At 37.7% G+C, this 17,308-nt stretch overlaps 1 protein-coding gene across 1 annotated transcript in view; it reads right to left on the bottom strand.

Moving 5' to 3' along the window:
• The window catches only part of rps6kb1a (ribosomal protein S6 kinase b, polypeptide 1a), a 78,762-nt gene that overhangs the window by 26,151 nt on the left and 35,303 nt on the right, over nucleotides 1–17,308 (bottom strand). Inside the window, exons 7-12 of the mRNA XM_060848340.1 lie at nucleotides 16,917–17,017; nucleotides 7,330–7,420; nucleotides 6,266–6,356; nucleotides 4,505–4,612; nucleotides 3,142–3,204; nucleotides 1,149–1,226 (exon numbers count right to left, since the gene is read on the bottom strand). Of these exons, the coding sequence (XP_060704323.1) occupies nucleotides 1,149–1,226; nucleotides 3,142–3,204; nucleotides 4,505–4,612; nucleotides 6,266–6,356; nucleotides 7,330–7,420; nucleotides 16,917–17,017 (532 nt within the window). The remainder of the gene's footprint in view (nucleotides 1–1,148; nucleotides 1,227–3,141; nucleotides 3,205–4,504; nucleotides 4,613–6,265; nucleotides 6,357–7,329; nucleotides 7,421–16,916; nucleotides 17,018–17,308) is intronic.

Genomic DNA, 17,308 nt, shown 5'->3' on the forward strand with positions numbered 1-17,308 from the left:
GTTTGTTCTTCAGAGGGTAGGTATGGACTTGTTGGGCCAAAGGGCCTGTTTCCATACTGTAGGGTATCTTATCTATCTAAGCTATTATGCAGTGAAAGGCCACTGCAGAATTCGCTTTAAGATGAGACATTAAACCAAGGCCCCGTCTGCCTTTCTGGTGAAAGGCAACATGGCACAATTTTAAAGTGAATAGGGAGCCTTTTAAGTGTCCTGGGCAACACTTATGCCTAAATCAACATCAATAAAACAGATTGCCACGATAATGATCAGACACTGTTTGTGGAATCTTATTGTGCAAAAATTGAAATCTGTATCCACAAACTATACCGACTACACTAAGTACATGGGTCATTGCACTTCAAGGTCCTTTGGGGTTTTACAAAGTCATGAAACATGGTTTTCTCTGAGAACGCATATTTCTTTCATTCAGATGAGATTTTAAACTGAAGTCCTGGTTGTTTCTTTACCTTGACAGAAAAAAAATCACAACAGCAGGGAGTTTTCCCAATGCTTAGGCTAATATTTACTGTTCAACCTTCAGTGAAACAGATTGTCTGGTCATTTAGTACATCACTGTTGGTGAGTCTGTGTGCATATTTTTCTGTCACATTTCACAAGTATTTTATTGGCTCTGAAATGTTTTAGGACATGCCAAGGTAATGAAATGCCCATATCATTGCAAATAATTGTACATAGCTCAAAAGGAGCACAATGTATTTTTATTAATTTATTTCTCCCTCAGCTAAACAACAGATTTCACTTAGCAAACTCCCCAAATGTGCATTTTGTTGACCTATACAGACTTGGAACATCTCAAGTACGATGCAATATCTGTGTTGAGGTCACTAATTTCAGCCCCAGCAGCAACACAGGCATTACAATCTGCCTCAGTATCCTGGTTTAGAGAAGGAAAGTGAGATTTTTGTTTTTTGGTATTTAGTATCCCTTGCTCAAAGTAAGCTTGTGAAAATATGGACATCTCAACTGTAATGCCCTCACAATGTCAAATGTCAACTGACATTGGCTAGGGTTACACAAGAAAAATGATGGAACACAGAATTCCAAAGTGTTGGGGACACTTTGGAATCGACACACCAACATCGAGATACAAATAGAGGAGGAGGAAGATAGAGTAAGATTACAATTACCAGAAATGGCTTGAAAGGTGGCTCAACTCTCCGAGCAAGAAGATCCTCCCAGTTCGTGTGTCTGAAGAAAGGATGAGCCTGCATTAGAATTAATTGAGTTATTAATAAAAATAATTTCAAGTTTAAAAACTCTCATATTAACGGACATAACATTGAATTTGCACAAAAAGATGGATTCCATAGATAGAAAATATATCTATTAACTGTTAGCCTCCTTGCCACTTACAAGAACTTGCTTTACACAAATTGGGTATTTACTTGTATATTTATGAGTGGAAAACCTTTAAAGTAATTAATTGGCTGCGAATTACCTTGGGACATCCCCAGAAACAATACCTGGCTTATATAAATTAATGTTAATATTATCTAGGCAGAGATTAGTATTCTCCTTTCAGAATCTGAAAATTCAGGTATTTACTAAAGGATAAAATTACTAAACGCAACAAGGCTTATGGTTTAAATGAAAATAATTACCCTGAAAAATTCAAAGATATGAATATTATTACAGTACCTTATATAGTCTATTATCTTAGATATTAGTAGAATATTGAATACCATTATTTTCAAACTAAAATTAACTCCAATTTCCTTCAATGCCTATTCAATTTATACTCCAAATCAACGTACTTAGCAAAATTCAGAAAATTAATCACTTGTTCAGAGTACTACTTCAAAGATTTGAGTAAGGTTTGAGTTTTTTTAAAGGTCTTACACTTACTTCTGGCAAGGTTTTACCTTCAAATTTCCTCCAATCAACCTACATATATACTCTACCCATTCACACAGCATCACTAGCATCTTACGCTTAGTCTCCTCAGGTCATAAATCTACTGGTTCGGGTGTTTCTGACCACAGTCGTCTTGCATCTAAAGCTCTTCCCAACTTGGCTATCCCAACAAGTTCAACTAAATGTTAGGAATATCCCATTTAGCAAGATGTTTATACTCTTTTGGCCAGTATACAGAATTTCCAATGAATGCACTAGGCATCCAGACTATTCAAAACTAAACCTGCTTCCAAAAGAATCTCACCAAATGATCTACTCATCTTCAGTAATTTCTAGTGGTTTTTCTTTTTGTTTTTCATCATCTAGGCAGGTTGGTCACATGAATATTTCCTGTACGTAAGATGCTTTACCAGAAACCTTTCAGACAAACAAAAATACTACCAGGTTCAACATGTTTGAAAACTTACAAATAAATATATACTGGGGTAGCTGTGAAGAATATTTAGAAACCGGAGCCATACAGTGACAGTGAAGTTGCAGTTAGCTGTTCCTCAGAGCAAGGTACAAGCCACTGTCTCCAACTTGCCATATTATGGATCATATATTTTCACTTGATTACCAAAGGAAACACACACCTGAGACCTAGTGGCTTCTTTACAAAGATAATAAATTTAATGGACTTTTAACTCAGGCCACTGCTCTAACTCATTAGCAACAAATTACAGAAGTACTGCTCTCGAAGATTTAAACTGTCGCCATTCTAGACGATTGTCTATTGCCCGGATTAGCCCAAAAAAGAGGAACACATCTAAGTTTCATTCCTAGGCTGTGCTGAGGAAACGCACTATAAATGGGAAAAATGCAGAAATATCTGTTTAAACAATTAATCCTCCTCAGAGAAACCAGCTAGATATGGACTCTATCCCAAACATGGACAGAAATCTAATTAACAGGTGAAACATGCCAAGTTCAAAATCTGTTGTGAATATTAAGTGATGGCCGTTGCATCAATCCAAGTGGCAGTAATTTTTAGTGAAAGTAATTTTTAACCAAAATAAGATTTTGATACACCAGTATTAAAGATGGCATTGTATGCCCATAATTCATCTGTCCCTGACCATTAAAGTTTATTGATTACTTAAGTCAGTTTCTGTGTTAGGTCAATCCATATCTGTAAAAGTAAGAATTGCCAGAATCCAAGAATCTAGTAATTCAATCTTCGTTGTCTGATGCTGACTCATATGAAGGTTTCTGCTGTAAACATACCTGAACATCTGCTGCATCCCCAACCCCAGCTCCAAGGCGTGAAGCAGCATTCCTTTTTAGCAGCTAAAAACAAAACAAATGACAAAAGTACAGACTTCAACAATGAGATTTACCTCATTGAAAGCTAACAATGGTTTTACAGTCTCAATTTCTGGAAGTGTCCAAAGAAAAAACAAATAATTTTCATTTAATACGTGGGCTGTCCCAATATCCAAATTCAAGAGTCAGATTGTGACAAATTATGTCAAGATTTCTGACACTATACTAGTGCTTCAACAGTGGCTGCGAACAAAACATACCTCATCCTACTAGATATTTTAACAGGATTGTCTTGATGGAACAGTGTACCAGACTTGCCAATTCAAGTTCCTACATTTATATCACTAACAAAAGCTTAATTTGTAAAGTTGCCATATCAGACACTCATAGTTAAAAGGACTTCTCAAGGTTATCCATTCCAAATCTATCCTATGGTTACATCTTTAATGTTCATCAGTAACAAAAAAAACTGACGTGTTCTTCGAGATGGGAGCAGTTCAGCTTCTGGAATAGCAGCTTTCATGTGGGGCACATCAGAATGAAGAGCAGTTTAAAGGCGATAACAAGAAGATAATAATTTAAGAAAAGAAGTATTCAAGAAGTCCAGGTAACTCAGAACAATTGGATGAAGATGGGCCAGTGGATATGACTCAACTAAATATCTGAATAAGCTCGCAGGGCGGAATGAATGCAAGAATATGAAAGTGAGGATCAAACGGAGACAAAAACACTGCAGATTCAGGAATCCAAGGTAGACAAGCAGGAGGCTAGAAGAAACAGCAAACCAGGCAGCATCAGGTGGTGGAGAAGTCGACGTTTTAGGTGTAAACCTTCTTCAGGAACGTAGACTTCTCCACCTCCTGATGCTGCTTGGCTTGCTGTGGTCTTCCAGCCTCCTGCTTGTCTACTAAAGTGAAGACCAAGGCAGGCATATAGTTCACAGCTTTAAGATTCTATTTTTACTCAACAAGCACACATAACACTTAAAATATATATGGTGCATCAAAACATAGGAATGGTTTGGTATTTGAAAATGCAGCTTTTTGACTTCATTAATTGGATACTCCTGTGCTCAAAATTCAAGAAACAGATTCCAACATGATTCCCTCAGTCAAAAACTAGCTTCAGCAGAAGTTACCTGATTTGGCTTACTCTTCCATTGTACATTACATTGTACATAAGTGTAGTAAACTACTTTAACTAGTCCAATAATGAACACATCTCAGAGGCCACTTTAATCTCTCTCACTCTCATTCACTATTTCTGCCAAGAATTGATTCAAACTTCAAACACCTTACAGTATTAAGATAATAAGATAGAATACCTTTTTAAGAAGATCTCTGGCTTCCTGTGTGAGGTAGGGTGGCAAATTGAGTTTACATTTCAGGATTTTGTCAATTGTCTTCTTCCTGTTCTCTCCAGTGAATGGTGGCTAAGTAAAAATGAAGAAGCATACATCAACTCAAAACAATTTAAAGATGCTTTGTTTTAAAATTAAATGTGAAAAGATCAAGCATTTCCAACCAATAATTAACTGACAAACTTAAGATAAAAGCTTGAAATATAAAGGCAAAAATTATTCAGTTGTGTATTATTGCCTCTCATGTGGTCAAAGTTAGTTTATTTTCCCCCACTATGTTTCATCATCATGTTTCATCTGAATTGCCAGAACGCATGGAAAAGCAAATGATGTCCCAGTCAACCCTATTTTTCAGGAAGTTACTAAAGAGCCATTCAGGTGCATTAGATACTTAAATCACTCAGATTCACATCCTTCACTCTCCAAGCACCTCACTCCCAGTGTACATGTACTAAATATTCACCCAACTTTTGCACGCACTTTGAAATTATTTCAATGATTTCGAAAGACAATTGCAGAAGACTAAAAATAAAGTCAACTCCCATCACATTTTCTTAAAGTTTTACAAACACTTCACGGTGCCATTACAAAGAAAACAGCTTGATTGCAAACAAAGTGGATTCTTTATTTGATCATTTTATGTTTCATCTGTAGTATGGGTGCTATGTTGGCAATAGTTTCATCTGTGTTATGGGGCTTTTGTTTATGTCTGGACAAGAATCTTCAAAATCTTTAAACAAAACCAAGACTAAGCAAAGACAAAACAGAACAAGTAATCCCATAATCCAAAGGATTTAACTTAAACTTTCAGAATTCTTAGCAGGAAAGTCAACCAAGCATTTTAAAGTTGACTGCAGCAATATTTTGAATAGCCATTACACCTACACAAGACACACAATCTTAGGATTGAGGATGGAACCTAGAGTAAAAGCCTAGATACACCTTAATTTCTTATGGTACAACTTCTTAAAAAGGAGGCAATGTCAGTTAATTATTGGTGATGTAAATTTTTTTTTGAATTACAAGTAACAACCAAAGGATGGAGCGTTAGCCCTCTCAACTGAGTTCCGACATTGGAAATCTGAGATTTGAGCCAATTAATGACATGGGTTATTTGAAGCCTTAGTTTCACTGTGCCACTCACTTCCCACCAGCTTCTCCATCATCAACTACAGCATATTGGAGATAACTTGCGCTTAATTATCTAAGCTTTTACAAATGAGGCTTTGTAGAAAAATATTTCTAAAACCAAAATTTACCAACATATTACAGCCTCCTGGACAGTCAAAAAAAAAATGTACTCTTACAACAATTTAGAACATAGAACATAACAGAACAGCACATGCCCTTGATGTTGCGACGACCCGTGGAACCAATCTGAAGCCTGTCTATCCTACACTATTCCATTTTTCATCCATATGTTTATTCAATGACTATTTAAATGCCCTTAAAGTTGGCAATTCTACTACTGTTGCAGACAGGGCTTTCCATGCCCCTATCTCTGAGTAAAGAAACTATTTCTGACATCTGTTCTATATCTATTCCCCCTCAATTTAAAGCTATGTCTCCTCATGCTAGCCATCACTATCAGAGGAAAAAGGCTCTCACTGTTCACCCTATCTAACCCTCTGATTATCTTGCAATTTTTTGTTGCCTTCCAAAATGGAATGAAGCACTTAACATGTGAAAGGTTCAAAGGCATGCAATTTTAAACTGTGCACCTACTGCTCCAGTCAGCATGTCGTACATTAGGGCTCCTAAACTCCACCAGTCCACAGCCCGATTGTGTCCACTTCTCATTAAAATTTCAGGTGCCCTATTAGAAAAGGAATGAGATCCCATTATCTTCAGATCCGTTCCAAATGCTATAGCATTACATTAAAATAGGGGAAAGGGAAGCAAATCTTGATAAATTTTTCTATTAGAAGGATGTGAATTGCACTCCCACAAAACAGGACTTTCACTTGACAAATTTCAATTTGATTTGGAGTTCCTTCTAATGGGCTTCCCCAATGTGATAGAAGGTGATGCAATGCAGTAGACATTACAGCTTCATTCAAGTGTCATAGTCTTTTGTGGGGCATTACATTGTGTCAAATGAGGTAACCATGGAGTGGTAGTGGCCTTGCCAATATGGATGTTGCAGCACATCACCCTTAAAGAATTTCACCAAATTGAAGTCACATTCAAAAGGAACAGCAGCTATTTTACACTTAGCAATAAGACAAATGATACATTAATGCATTCCTGACAGTGTTAGTTCAGAGAAAGATGTCAAAAAAAAATCAATATAAGTGGCATACACAGCAATTTAAGGTTTCTAGCAGTTGAAAAAGTGGTTGAATTATACCAGTTTCATAAGACGTTAACTTTGAAAAGACAGGACTGCATTGGAATGCCAATATGCTTCAATGTGGACAGCTAAGTAGTGAAAGCTTGCCTGCAAATCAATGAAAATGTTCCAATTCTGAACAGCAAACAAGTAACCAATCCCTCTGACTCTTGCACAGATTTATTGAAGTAAAATATGAAAACATAGGTAGTATGTGAAAACACATCAATGTTTACAGTGTATAACCCTAACTAAAGCACATGAAAAATAAATAGTAAAATAGGACAAGTTTAAAGTATTAAATAAACTTAAATTGATCCACTTAGCTAAGGTTCTTTATACTTAAATGGCAGATATGATTATCAGAAATAAAGGGTTCAATTTCCCAAAATTAAATTCAATGCTCTCTGCTGTTCCTATATTTCCATGTAATTCTATTTTTTTTAAAAGGACTCACATGTACTCAATTGTGCCACAAAAGGTGTGGGTCACTGCACCATCATGAATAGATTCTTTACATAGCCCAAAATCTGTCAGTTTTACGTGCCCTGAAACAAAAAAACAAAATACAAGCTGATCGCTGGACTTGCAAAAGAAGGGATTACAAAACAACAATCTGGCCACACGATTCAAACAATTCATAAAAAACTAATGTTAGTTAAGTTGCAAATGTATGCTTAATTCCAGGCTTTAAAATGTCATTGGCCAATAAGCAAGGTCATCTAAAGCTACAGAAAGAATGGAGTAATTTCATGTCAGTATTTGGCCATTTCTTTTCAAAGTACAGACTGTCTTGTTGGATTACAATTACACAGAAGCCAAGATCGCACCCAGGTGACCGTTAATACCATTCTACTCATGAGTTTAGAAAAATGAGGGACATCTCATTGAACGTTTAGCACCACTAAAGAGCTTAACAAGGTAAATGCTAACAAGATGTTTCCGTTCATGAGAGAATCTAGGAGTAAAGGGCATAGTCTCAGAATAATATGGTATGCATTTAAAATTGATATGGGGAAGATTTTGTTATTGTAGAGGATTGTCTTTGGAATTCCTTATCACAGACAGCTTTGGAGACAGAGTCCTTGTCTATACTTAAGGCAGAGATTGAGTTTCCTATTGATCAAGAAAATGCAGGAAAATGGATGAGGGGCATATTAGAACAGGCATGATCATACAGAATGGTACAGCAGGCTTGAGGGGCCGAATGGCTTACTCCTGTTCAGATTTTTTTAAATTCTTATTCACATATCTGGCAAATGTCTCCTCACAGGCACTGCAATGGAATTCAATCATGCTCTTATTTGATATGCAAAAACCCCACAATTTCCGCTAAGAGTCACGGTTATCAGAGAGAAGGAGAACCACTGGCGGGTCATTTCCTGTGACTAAGTGCAGCACTTTACCACATATCAAATAACTTAGCACAGAAAATGAATCAGAACAGTGCTTAGCACCATGCCAATTTGTGCCATTAGGTTAGATCACCATGTTCAATTTCATTTTTAAACTAAATTCTTATTGTGTTTTTGGTCAGTTTTGTCAACTGCCAACAGAAGCTCTCACCCGTGTGCCCTCTAGTTCTGGACTCCCCCATCCCAGGGAAATGACCTTGTTTATTTACCCTATCCATGCCCCTCGTGATTTTATAAACCGCTAATAAGGTCACCCCTCAGTATATAGTTAAGACATATTGCAAAGTCTTGAAATTCATGAAAACCTCATTACTTTAATTGCATAACACAATGAGGCATATTAAACTTGATCATGTTAAGTTGGGGACGAAATCAAAATTGAATTTTGGAGATGGGATTACATTAGCTCGTTTCAGACTCAAATTAGAAGTCAGCATGTTAATGATTTCATATGACAATACATGACATCTGACAAAGACATTTAATACATTTTATCACACTATCAGATCTACTGTTTAACTCCAAATGAACCACTACATCTAATCTTTATGCTGCTGTATAATGTTTTGCTTCTTGATCCAATTCTTTCCTCAACTTTAGCTTTCTACCTGCCTTGCGTCGTTTCTTTTATCCTCAGTTAGGCTACACAGCATACATATTGCAAGGACAACTTAACAATACTTCCTTTCAAGCTCCACATGGTGACTGAAGAGAAGAGGTCCTAGTTTTTGATGAGACGATTGTGGGAAGGATCCAGCCAAAGTTACAACTGAGAGGGGCCTTTGGGGTTGTAGGTGACTGGACAGATTCAACACAGCACTACTGGATCTGGTAGGCCACCCTGAGTCCATTTAAAGACATAAATCAACTGCCACCAAGGCAAAAAAACCAAGGTAAATAAATTAGTGATGTTACCTTGGAACTGCAACCCCTAGGAGCTGGGAGGATTGAAAAGTGAGCAAAATTTAGCTAAATGGGAAACTTAACTTCAACTTAATGATTCAATCTTTATGCCATCACAGAAGATGCACACAATATTAAAATCACAGATGTTTACAATAATTAAGTTGCTTGGGCCATCTTTGTAAAGATGTAGAATTTTAGTTTTAAATAGATTAGTAGCTGTTTACTTTGTTTTCTGTTATGCTTACGTGCTTACAATGCTTTAATAGCATTGAGTCTTGCAGAAATGAGAACGGTGGACATTGTCGAAATGCGCTTCAACAAGATGTTCTACATGGTAGATTCTCCATGGTAGACTTGTTTGCAAGGTTAGATAACATGGAATTCAGGGAGAGCTAGTCATTTGGATAAGAAATTGGCTTGAAGGTAGAAGACAGGATGGTGGTGGAGGGCTGTTTTTCCAGACTGGGGTATGCCACAAGTTTCAGTGCTTGGTCTCGTGTTACTGTCATTTATAACAATGACCTGGATGAAAATATAGTAGGAACAGTTTTGCAGATGACACCAAAATTGGTGGACAGAGAAGGAGGTTACCTAAAATTACAAAGAGATCCGGGTCAAGGAGTGCGAGACGGAGTTTAATTTAGACAAAAGTGAGGTGTTGCATTTCGATAAGGCAAATCAGGGCAGGACTTATACAAGTAATGGTATTGTTGCCGAACAAAGAGACTTTGGGGTGTAAGTTCATAATTCTTTGAAGGTGGAGTCACGGGGTAGTGAAGGCAGCATTTGGTACACTTGCCTTTATTGGTCAGTGTATTGATCATAGGAGTTGGGATGTCACAATTCAGTTTTACAGGACATTGGTTATGCCAATGAATATTGCGTTCAATTCTGGTCTGTCTGCTATAGAAAAGATGTTGTTAAACTTGAATGAATGCAGAAAAACTTGAATGAATATTGCCGGGGTTGGAGGTTTGAGCTATGAGGAGAAGCTGAATAAGCTGGAGCTATTTTCTCCAGAGATTCAGAGGCTAAGGCTGACCTTATAGAGATTTATAAAATCAGAAGGGCACCAATAAGGTGAGCAGTCAAAGTCTTTTCCCCAGCGTAGGGAAGTCCAAAACTAGAGGTCAGGGACCTAAGGGACACCATTTTCATGCAGAGGATGGTCTGTGTAAGGAATGAGCTGCCAGAAGTAGTAATTGAGACTGGTACAATGTATAGGAAGGATATGGGTCAAATGCTGGCAAATAGGACTAGCTTAATTTAGGATATCTGATTGGCATAGACAAGTTGGACCAAAGGGTCTGTTTCTGTGCTGTACAATTTTATGACTCCATGAAAAAAGCCCAGTGTCACTGTGAAAATAGATTGTGTAAGTAAAAACATACAAAAAGACAGACCATAAGACGATTATTTGGCCATTGCCGTTCAATGAGATCATGCCTGATCTGATAATCCTCAACTTCACTTTCCTACCATATCTCCATAATCTTTGATTCCCTTTCTGATTCAAAATCTAAGCCTTGAATATATGTAATGACCCAGCCTCAACATTTCTGTGCAGTAAATAATTCCACAGATGTCCTACCTTTAAAAACGTTCCTCAGCTTTGTCTTAAATTTAAATGGGTAGCCCTTTCAAAGTTTGAGAGAAGATTTGTAGCTTGGGTGCTCATTGTTGTGGTTCTGTTCGCCAGGCTGGGAATTTGTGTTGCAGACGTTTCATTCCCTGTCTAGGTGACATCCTCAGTGCTTGGGAGCTTCCTGTGAAGCGCTTCTATGATCTTTCCTCCGACATTTATACTGATTTGTATCTGCCGCTTCCGATTTGTCAGTTCCGCTGCAGTGGCCGGTATATTGGGTCCAAGTCGATGTGCTTATTGATTGAATCTGTGGATGAATGCCATGCCTCTAGGAATTCCCTGGCTGTTCTCTGTTTGGCTTGTCCTATAATAGTAGTGTTGTCCCAGTTGAACTCATGTTGCTTGTCATCCGAGTGTGTGGCTACTAAGGATAGCTGGTCGTGCTGTTTCGTAGCTAGTTGGTGTTCATGGATGCGGACCATGAGCTGTCTTCCTGTTTGTCCTATGTAGTGTTTTGTGCAGTCCTTCATGCGATACCCAGCATGAGCAAAACCAATGTAGTGTACAAAATCCCACGCAAAACCAGAAGCGGCAGATACAAATCACGATAAATGCCAGAGGAAACATCACAGAAGCGCTTCACAGGAGGCTCCCAAGTACTGAGGATGTCACCTAGACAGGGGACGAAACGTCTGCAACACAAATTCCCAGCCTGGCGAACAGAACCACAACAAGGGTAGCCCTTTACCACAAGATTTTGCCCTGTGGTCCTAGACCTTCCTACAAGGGGAAAACACCTCTGAAAATTTGCTTTGTGAAGTCCATGAATCTGTTTCAAGTTTCAATAAGGTCTCTCTCATTCATCTGAACTCTTCTAAACTACATAAGTGTAGCCCAGCCTACTCAACCTCCCTTCCTAAGAAAATCCTTGCATACCCAGAATTGATCAAATTAATCTTTTCTGGACTGCCCCCAAGCCATTTCATCTTTCTTTAGATGAATGAATCAAAACTGTTCACAGTATTCCAGCTGTGGTCTGTCCTAATGCCTTGTATAGTTTTATCAAAGTCTCCCTATTTTGATACTCCATTCCCTTTTAAGATACTTCATTTCCTTTTAAGTCAATGTCAACAGTGCATTTGTTCCCCAGATTAAATCATAAGCAACAGAATTACATCATTCTGTTCATCAAGTCTGCTCCATCATTTGACCATTGCTGATATGTTTCTCTCCGCCATCCTCCTGCCTTTTCCCCTTAACCCACTTACTAATCAAGAACTATTTCTGTCCTAAAGACACTCAATGACATGGCCTTCTGCAGATTTACTGCCCTCTGGCTAAATTCCTCTATCTGTTCTCAAAGGTTGTCTGTTCACTGAGGTTGTGTCGGTCAGATATTGGTCTCTCCTGCTGCTAGAAATATCATCTCCATTCTATTCAGACCTCTCAATTCTATATGTTTCAATGAGGTCACGCACATGGATCCCTAAATCCCTGTGCTGTAACTTTCTGCAGTCTTTCTCCATTTAAAGGTCATTAAATTCTTCTATTCATCCTGTCAAAATGTATAATTTCATTTTCCTATATTATATCCTAGTTGCCAAATTTTTCCAAACTGACTTAACCTGTTCCTAACACTGAGTGTCACCCTTACTGCCTGCCATTCCAGTTATTTTTGAGGCTGTAGATGTCAATACTGTTTAACCAAAGAATGTGGCTCTGTATGTTTAAAGAGAGAACAAGGGAGTACAAGGGAATCGCTTATGGTTTTTTAAAGGGACAAGTCCAATTACAGATCTGACGCCAGGGAGTGTCGCATGTCCACATAATTCAAGTTGGCTGCGGTCACTGTCTATCAGCAACATGAGAAGGTGGATCAGGGGTTGTATTGGTAGAGATATATCAAAGACTTGAGCTATGGCTTGTGCATCCAGACACAAAAAACAGAAATGCCTTTCAGAAGATAAATAGATTTAAAAGTGAGAGTGAAGGCCACAGTAAAAAAAGAATCAGCTGATTAAACTATGTTGAATTGATTTTAAAGATAGAAGTAAAACTGTATACAAACCATTATCTTACTTGTTTAAGATCCTAGGCATTATCACTTATTTGTTTTGATCAAATTTGCACAGAAAGGTTATTTTCACTATTTCAATTTATTCCAAGAGGCCAGTCACTTATTTTCATTCTGTTCATTCTTCACACATTGCATTCTTTAAATATTATGGTCTATCAAGACAGTTCCAATCAAATATGTGGCTTGTCCCCTATTCTCATAACTGAGATCGTAACACTCAATTCGATTCAAAAATGCATCCAATTTTCTCCTTAAGGATGTAATCATCTTAACCACTCTTGCTGAAAAGTATTTTACATTCCAACAATTCACTATGTTAAAAAATCTTGCCCAATTTTTTTTGTCACTCAAATTGGTGACCCTCCTTACCAACTCACAGAGTAAATACTTTTCCCTAACTAGCTACATTCTTAAGCTTGTACCTAATTTCCACAATTTTTCTACTCCAATTTTTCTACACCCTCATAGCAAGTCACTTTTCACATTCCCAACAATCAATACTCATATCATACGTAACTTGAGCAGTGCGGTTTAAAAAAAACTTGCTGTGAAAACATTTAATCTTGTTCTTATCAGGATCAAATCACAAGAATACCAAATGTCAAAGGGAATAACAATTTAAATTGCATGAGATGATGGAGCTGATTGGTCAAGAAATTGCCATGGTGCCTCAGGGAACAGTTACCCACAGCTTCTGTTCAAATTATAACCAGCATGTCAAACTTGATTGGTCAAAACATTACCATGGGCAAGGCAGCAAGAAAATTTTTGTTTAGTTGCGGCCTGTTTGTAAAGGACAGGAATCAGCGTTTCAGAGAATGTAGCTTCTAGTGAGCATAAGTGAATCACATTGCAAGTCTGAGTGATCATTGTAAATGGTGATTAATGTAATTCTTTGGCCAATCTAATTACAAAATCACATCTAAAGTACAACGTTAATTTCGAAGTTTTGCAAGCATGAGCTGATCGAGTGTCATCAATAACCTGTTAAGAGTTGAAGGGATGTGCTAATTGATACAATTCACCAGTTACTGAAATGTACAGCCTACGGGCCTGGCATCATACTAGTACTTGAGGCCAAGTTTTAATTCTTCACAATCTAAGTGAGGAGGTAAGCGCATTCAGTGAAGAGGATTCTGCACCACCAAGCAGACAGTTAAGAACTGATCATTGAGCTTCTCAGTGAATTGCAAGCCTTGAGGCTCAACTCCACCTCACCAGAAGCAGTCACCCAATCAGGGGCTTGCAGCTTCTGGATCTGAAAAATCATTACTGGATGTCTGGTCTTCAGGAGATCCAATGGGGAATAAGTAGATCCATGTTTTCCAAGTATCTCAGGCGGGGGGGGGGGGCATAGGAAGAGAGGAATGAGCTTTCCTTAGTCACCCTTGCTCCCAGCTATCTCAGACTGGGGTAAATTGAGGCCTGTCACCACCCCCTCCAAAACCCAGCAGGCAGGTCGCCCAGATTTCACAGCCTGAAAGCTAGCCACTTTTCTGTCAGGAAAATAGGTAATTGGGCTGATAGCAATAGGAGGCCTTTAAATGATGTTTCCCAATTATTTAAGAATCTTAACAGCTGGCAAGTTGAGAAGACCGCCTATCAACCTTCCTGTTCAGTATTTAATTGTTTAGGTGACAAGGTGGTAGTGAACATCTCTCTCGTGCCAACTCATCCAAATGTGTCCTCCTTGTCTCCTCTAAAGGAAGGGAATATTGCACCCTGAAAAGCAAACCATTTTATTAATTTGTGCAGGAGGCTGAACATCTTTTTGGCTTGATGGCAGCATCGTGTAGAGTGACAACTCATGCTGTTACCACATAGTGCCAGCACAAAACACTAAACTTGATTTTTTTTGTCCCTCAGATATTATAATTTGTTATTCAGTTTGAAATTTAATGTTCTTGCAATTCTGCCCTGATGTGTATAAGACAAAAATCTTTGATATGCTTGTTTTACAGCAACCTAGATGTAGTATCCATGAACACTGGGACGTAGAGATGCTTGTTCAATGAGCAAACGTTAACACTAAGCATGGTCTCATGACATGTTGTCATTTTTTAACAAATACTGCATTACAGCCAGTGTCAAAAACTAACGTATTCAAATACCATAACGCCAAGTGTTGAATGAATAGCAAAAAGAATAAAATGTCACCTTTATTGGGTAATCAGTGCCAGAGCTGAGCTGTACTCCACCAGTATCCTACAAACTTTTAAGATCAGACTTTCATACAAACTTGCCTGAAAGTGGCAAGTACTGATCTTCATAACAAAACAGTCCTTCACAGTTCACTTCTTACATGACACACAACGTTGCAAACAGAGCACATGCAGTACAAGAGCAGTACATCAGAGGTATAGTTCAGAACATTCAAGGTGGATTTTTGCAATCAGCCTAGTTGGCATATCCTACATACCCACCATCATATCAGAGGTTGTGCTGCTGTACATATTTAAGTAAAATCAGCAGAGCTCCATGCCTATGTACACATACACTTATAACTTCCAATCAGCACTCTAATTTAAGCCATTTAAAACAAGAAAAATGCAGCAGGTTCCCCCAGTTAGAGATTTTCTTATAAACCTTTACAAAAAAAAGACATGAACTGTACTGGTTGCAGGTGTGAAGTAAAATCAATTCCTGGAAAAACCCTCATTTATACTAGACCCTGCTAGAGATTTAAATTCATTTTTTGCACTCTGGCATTGAGAATATTAAAGGAAGACCAGAAATCAGTTATTTCTTAACTTCTGTAGTTATGCATTCACTCAACTATTTCATAAAATACAACCTTAATGGAAATTGGCAGAGTCCAGAATTAATACAAAGAAAATGACAAACCGTGCATTCTCGGTGTTAGTACGGATAGAATGAGGTCACAAAGTCTTTACAATACCACAGGACTTCACTAACCAGATAAACGAAAACTGACCTGCATGAAAGACGTTACTGACCTCAATTTTCAAGATCTGTTTGTGATTTTTAAAAATTATGTGCAACTGAGACCGTACAGGCAATCTCAGAAGTACATTTGCATCCTGCTCATTATATACACATTGCTGTTAGAACATCAGCATACAAATATTTTCAATGAAATCCACTAGAACAATGAGAAAAATTTAGCTGTACTTCTGGAGAAAGCAATTAGCAATTAAATAGTAGAGATGATTGGAGGACTCTTGTGGCACAGTAGTAGTGCCCCTAGCTTTGAGCCAGGAAATCCAGCTTCAAGTCTCACCTCCACAAGAGGTGCATCAGAATTTTTCTGAATTGATTGATTAGAGATGATTGGAAGGGCTCTTGGGGTACAGGGGTAGTGTTCCTATTTTTCAGTCAGAAGGCCCGGGTTCAAGTCCCATCTGCACCAGTGGTGTGTAAAAAATACTCTAAGCAGGTTGACAAAATATCTAGAGAAGACTGAAGATTCTCAGCAATAATCTGCCCAGACTTAGTTCATTCGAACTAGACAGCAGTAGCTTCAATGTAATTGGTTGTAACTGATGGGATTATATACAACTGCCTAGTTTCCATTCCCGATTCTTATTCAGTGACTGAAATGATGACTAAGGATAGGATAAGGTTGTGAAACAATGCATCAGCCTTTTGATGCCCAGCAAATTCTCTAGGAGTTCATAAATTGAGACACTACACAGGCAAAATACAAGAACAGCAACTTATGCAACAATATTAAAGACAATTATAAATTTTGCCCTGTTCAAATAAGATTAATGACATAATTCACATGGCAGGTACAGAGTTTCAAATACACCACATGTTTAGCAGATATTCCATTCTTCAATATTTATGATGATTTCTTCTTATACTGATTAAAAGAGCAGAAATGTCCCTTACCAGAGAAAATATATTTTATAGGAATGTGTAGAACTTTGGAAATTAAAATATTGTGACTCTAAACAGAACAATTAAAATATCCTGGAATTAGTTTATAATGCATGCAGTTGAGAAAGAATCAAAGTAAGTTGTGCTTTAAATCAACTTCAAAAACACTTGCTGCTCTGCTCAGCTCATTGGAATTAAATGTCAAAGTTTCTATTTACCTTGACGATTGAGCATGATGTTTTCTGGCTTCAAGTCTCGGTAGATAATACCCTTCTGATGTAAGTGCCCCAAAGCCATTGATATTTCCGCTAAATAAAAACTTGATTTGAGGGGGGATAAAAGAAAGATATTAGTATTTTTAACAGTTTACCTTCAAGGAAACAATTTTGGCAGGAGGAAAGCTACAACAGCCTTTTCTTTGAAAATGGCATACCAGTAATCATACCTTTAACAATTAAACCTGGAAATGGAGAATATTTCCTATGTTCAAATTAACTCCATTATTTTAAATTTTGCATTGCAACAAAAGGAGTTGATTATTTACAATCCCAGTTAAACAACCAGATTTTCTCATATCTATCCAGTTCAAATAAAAGAGTTCACAATTTTA

Source organism: Hemiscyllium ocellatum, chromosome 31 (genome assembly GCF_020745735.1).
Source record: "Hemiscyllium ocellatum isolate sHemOce1 chromosome 31, sHemOce1.pat.X.cur, whole genome shotgun sequence".
NCBI classification, from domain to species: Eukaryota; Metazoa; Chordata; class Chondrichthyes; order Orectolobiformes; family Hemiscylliidae; genus Hemiscyllium; species Hemiscyllium ocellatum.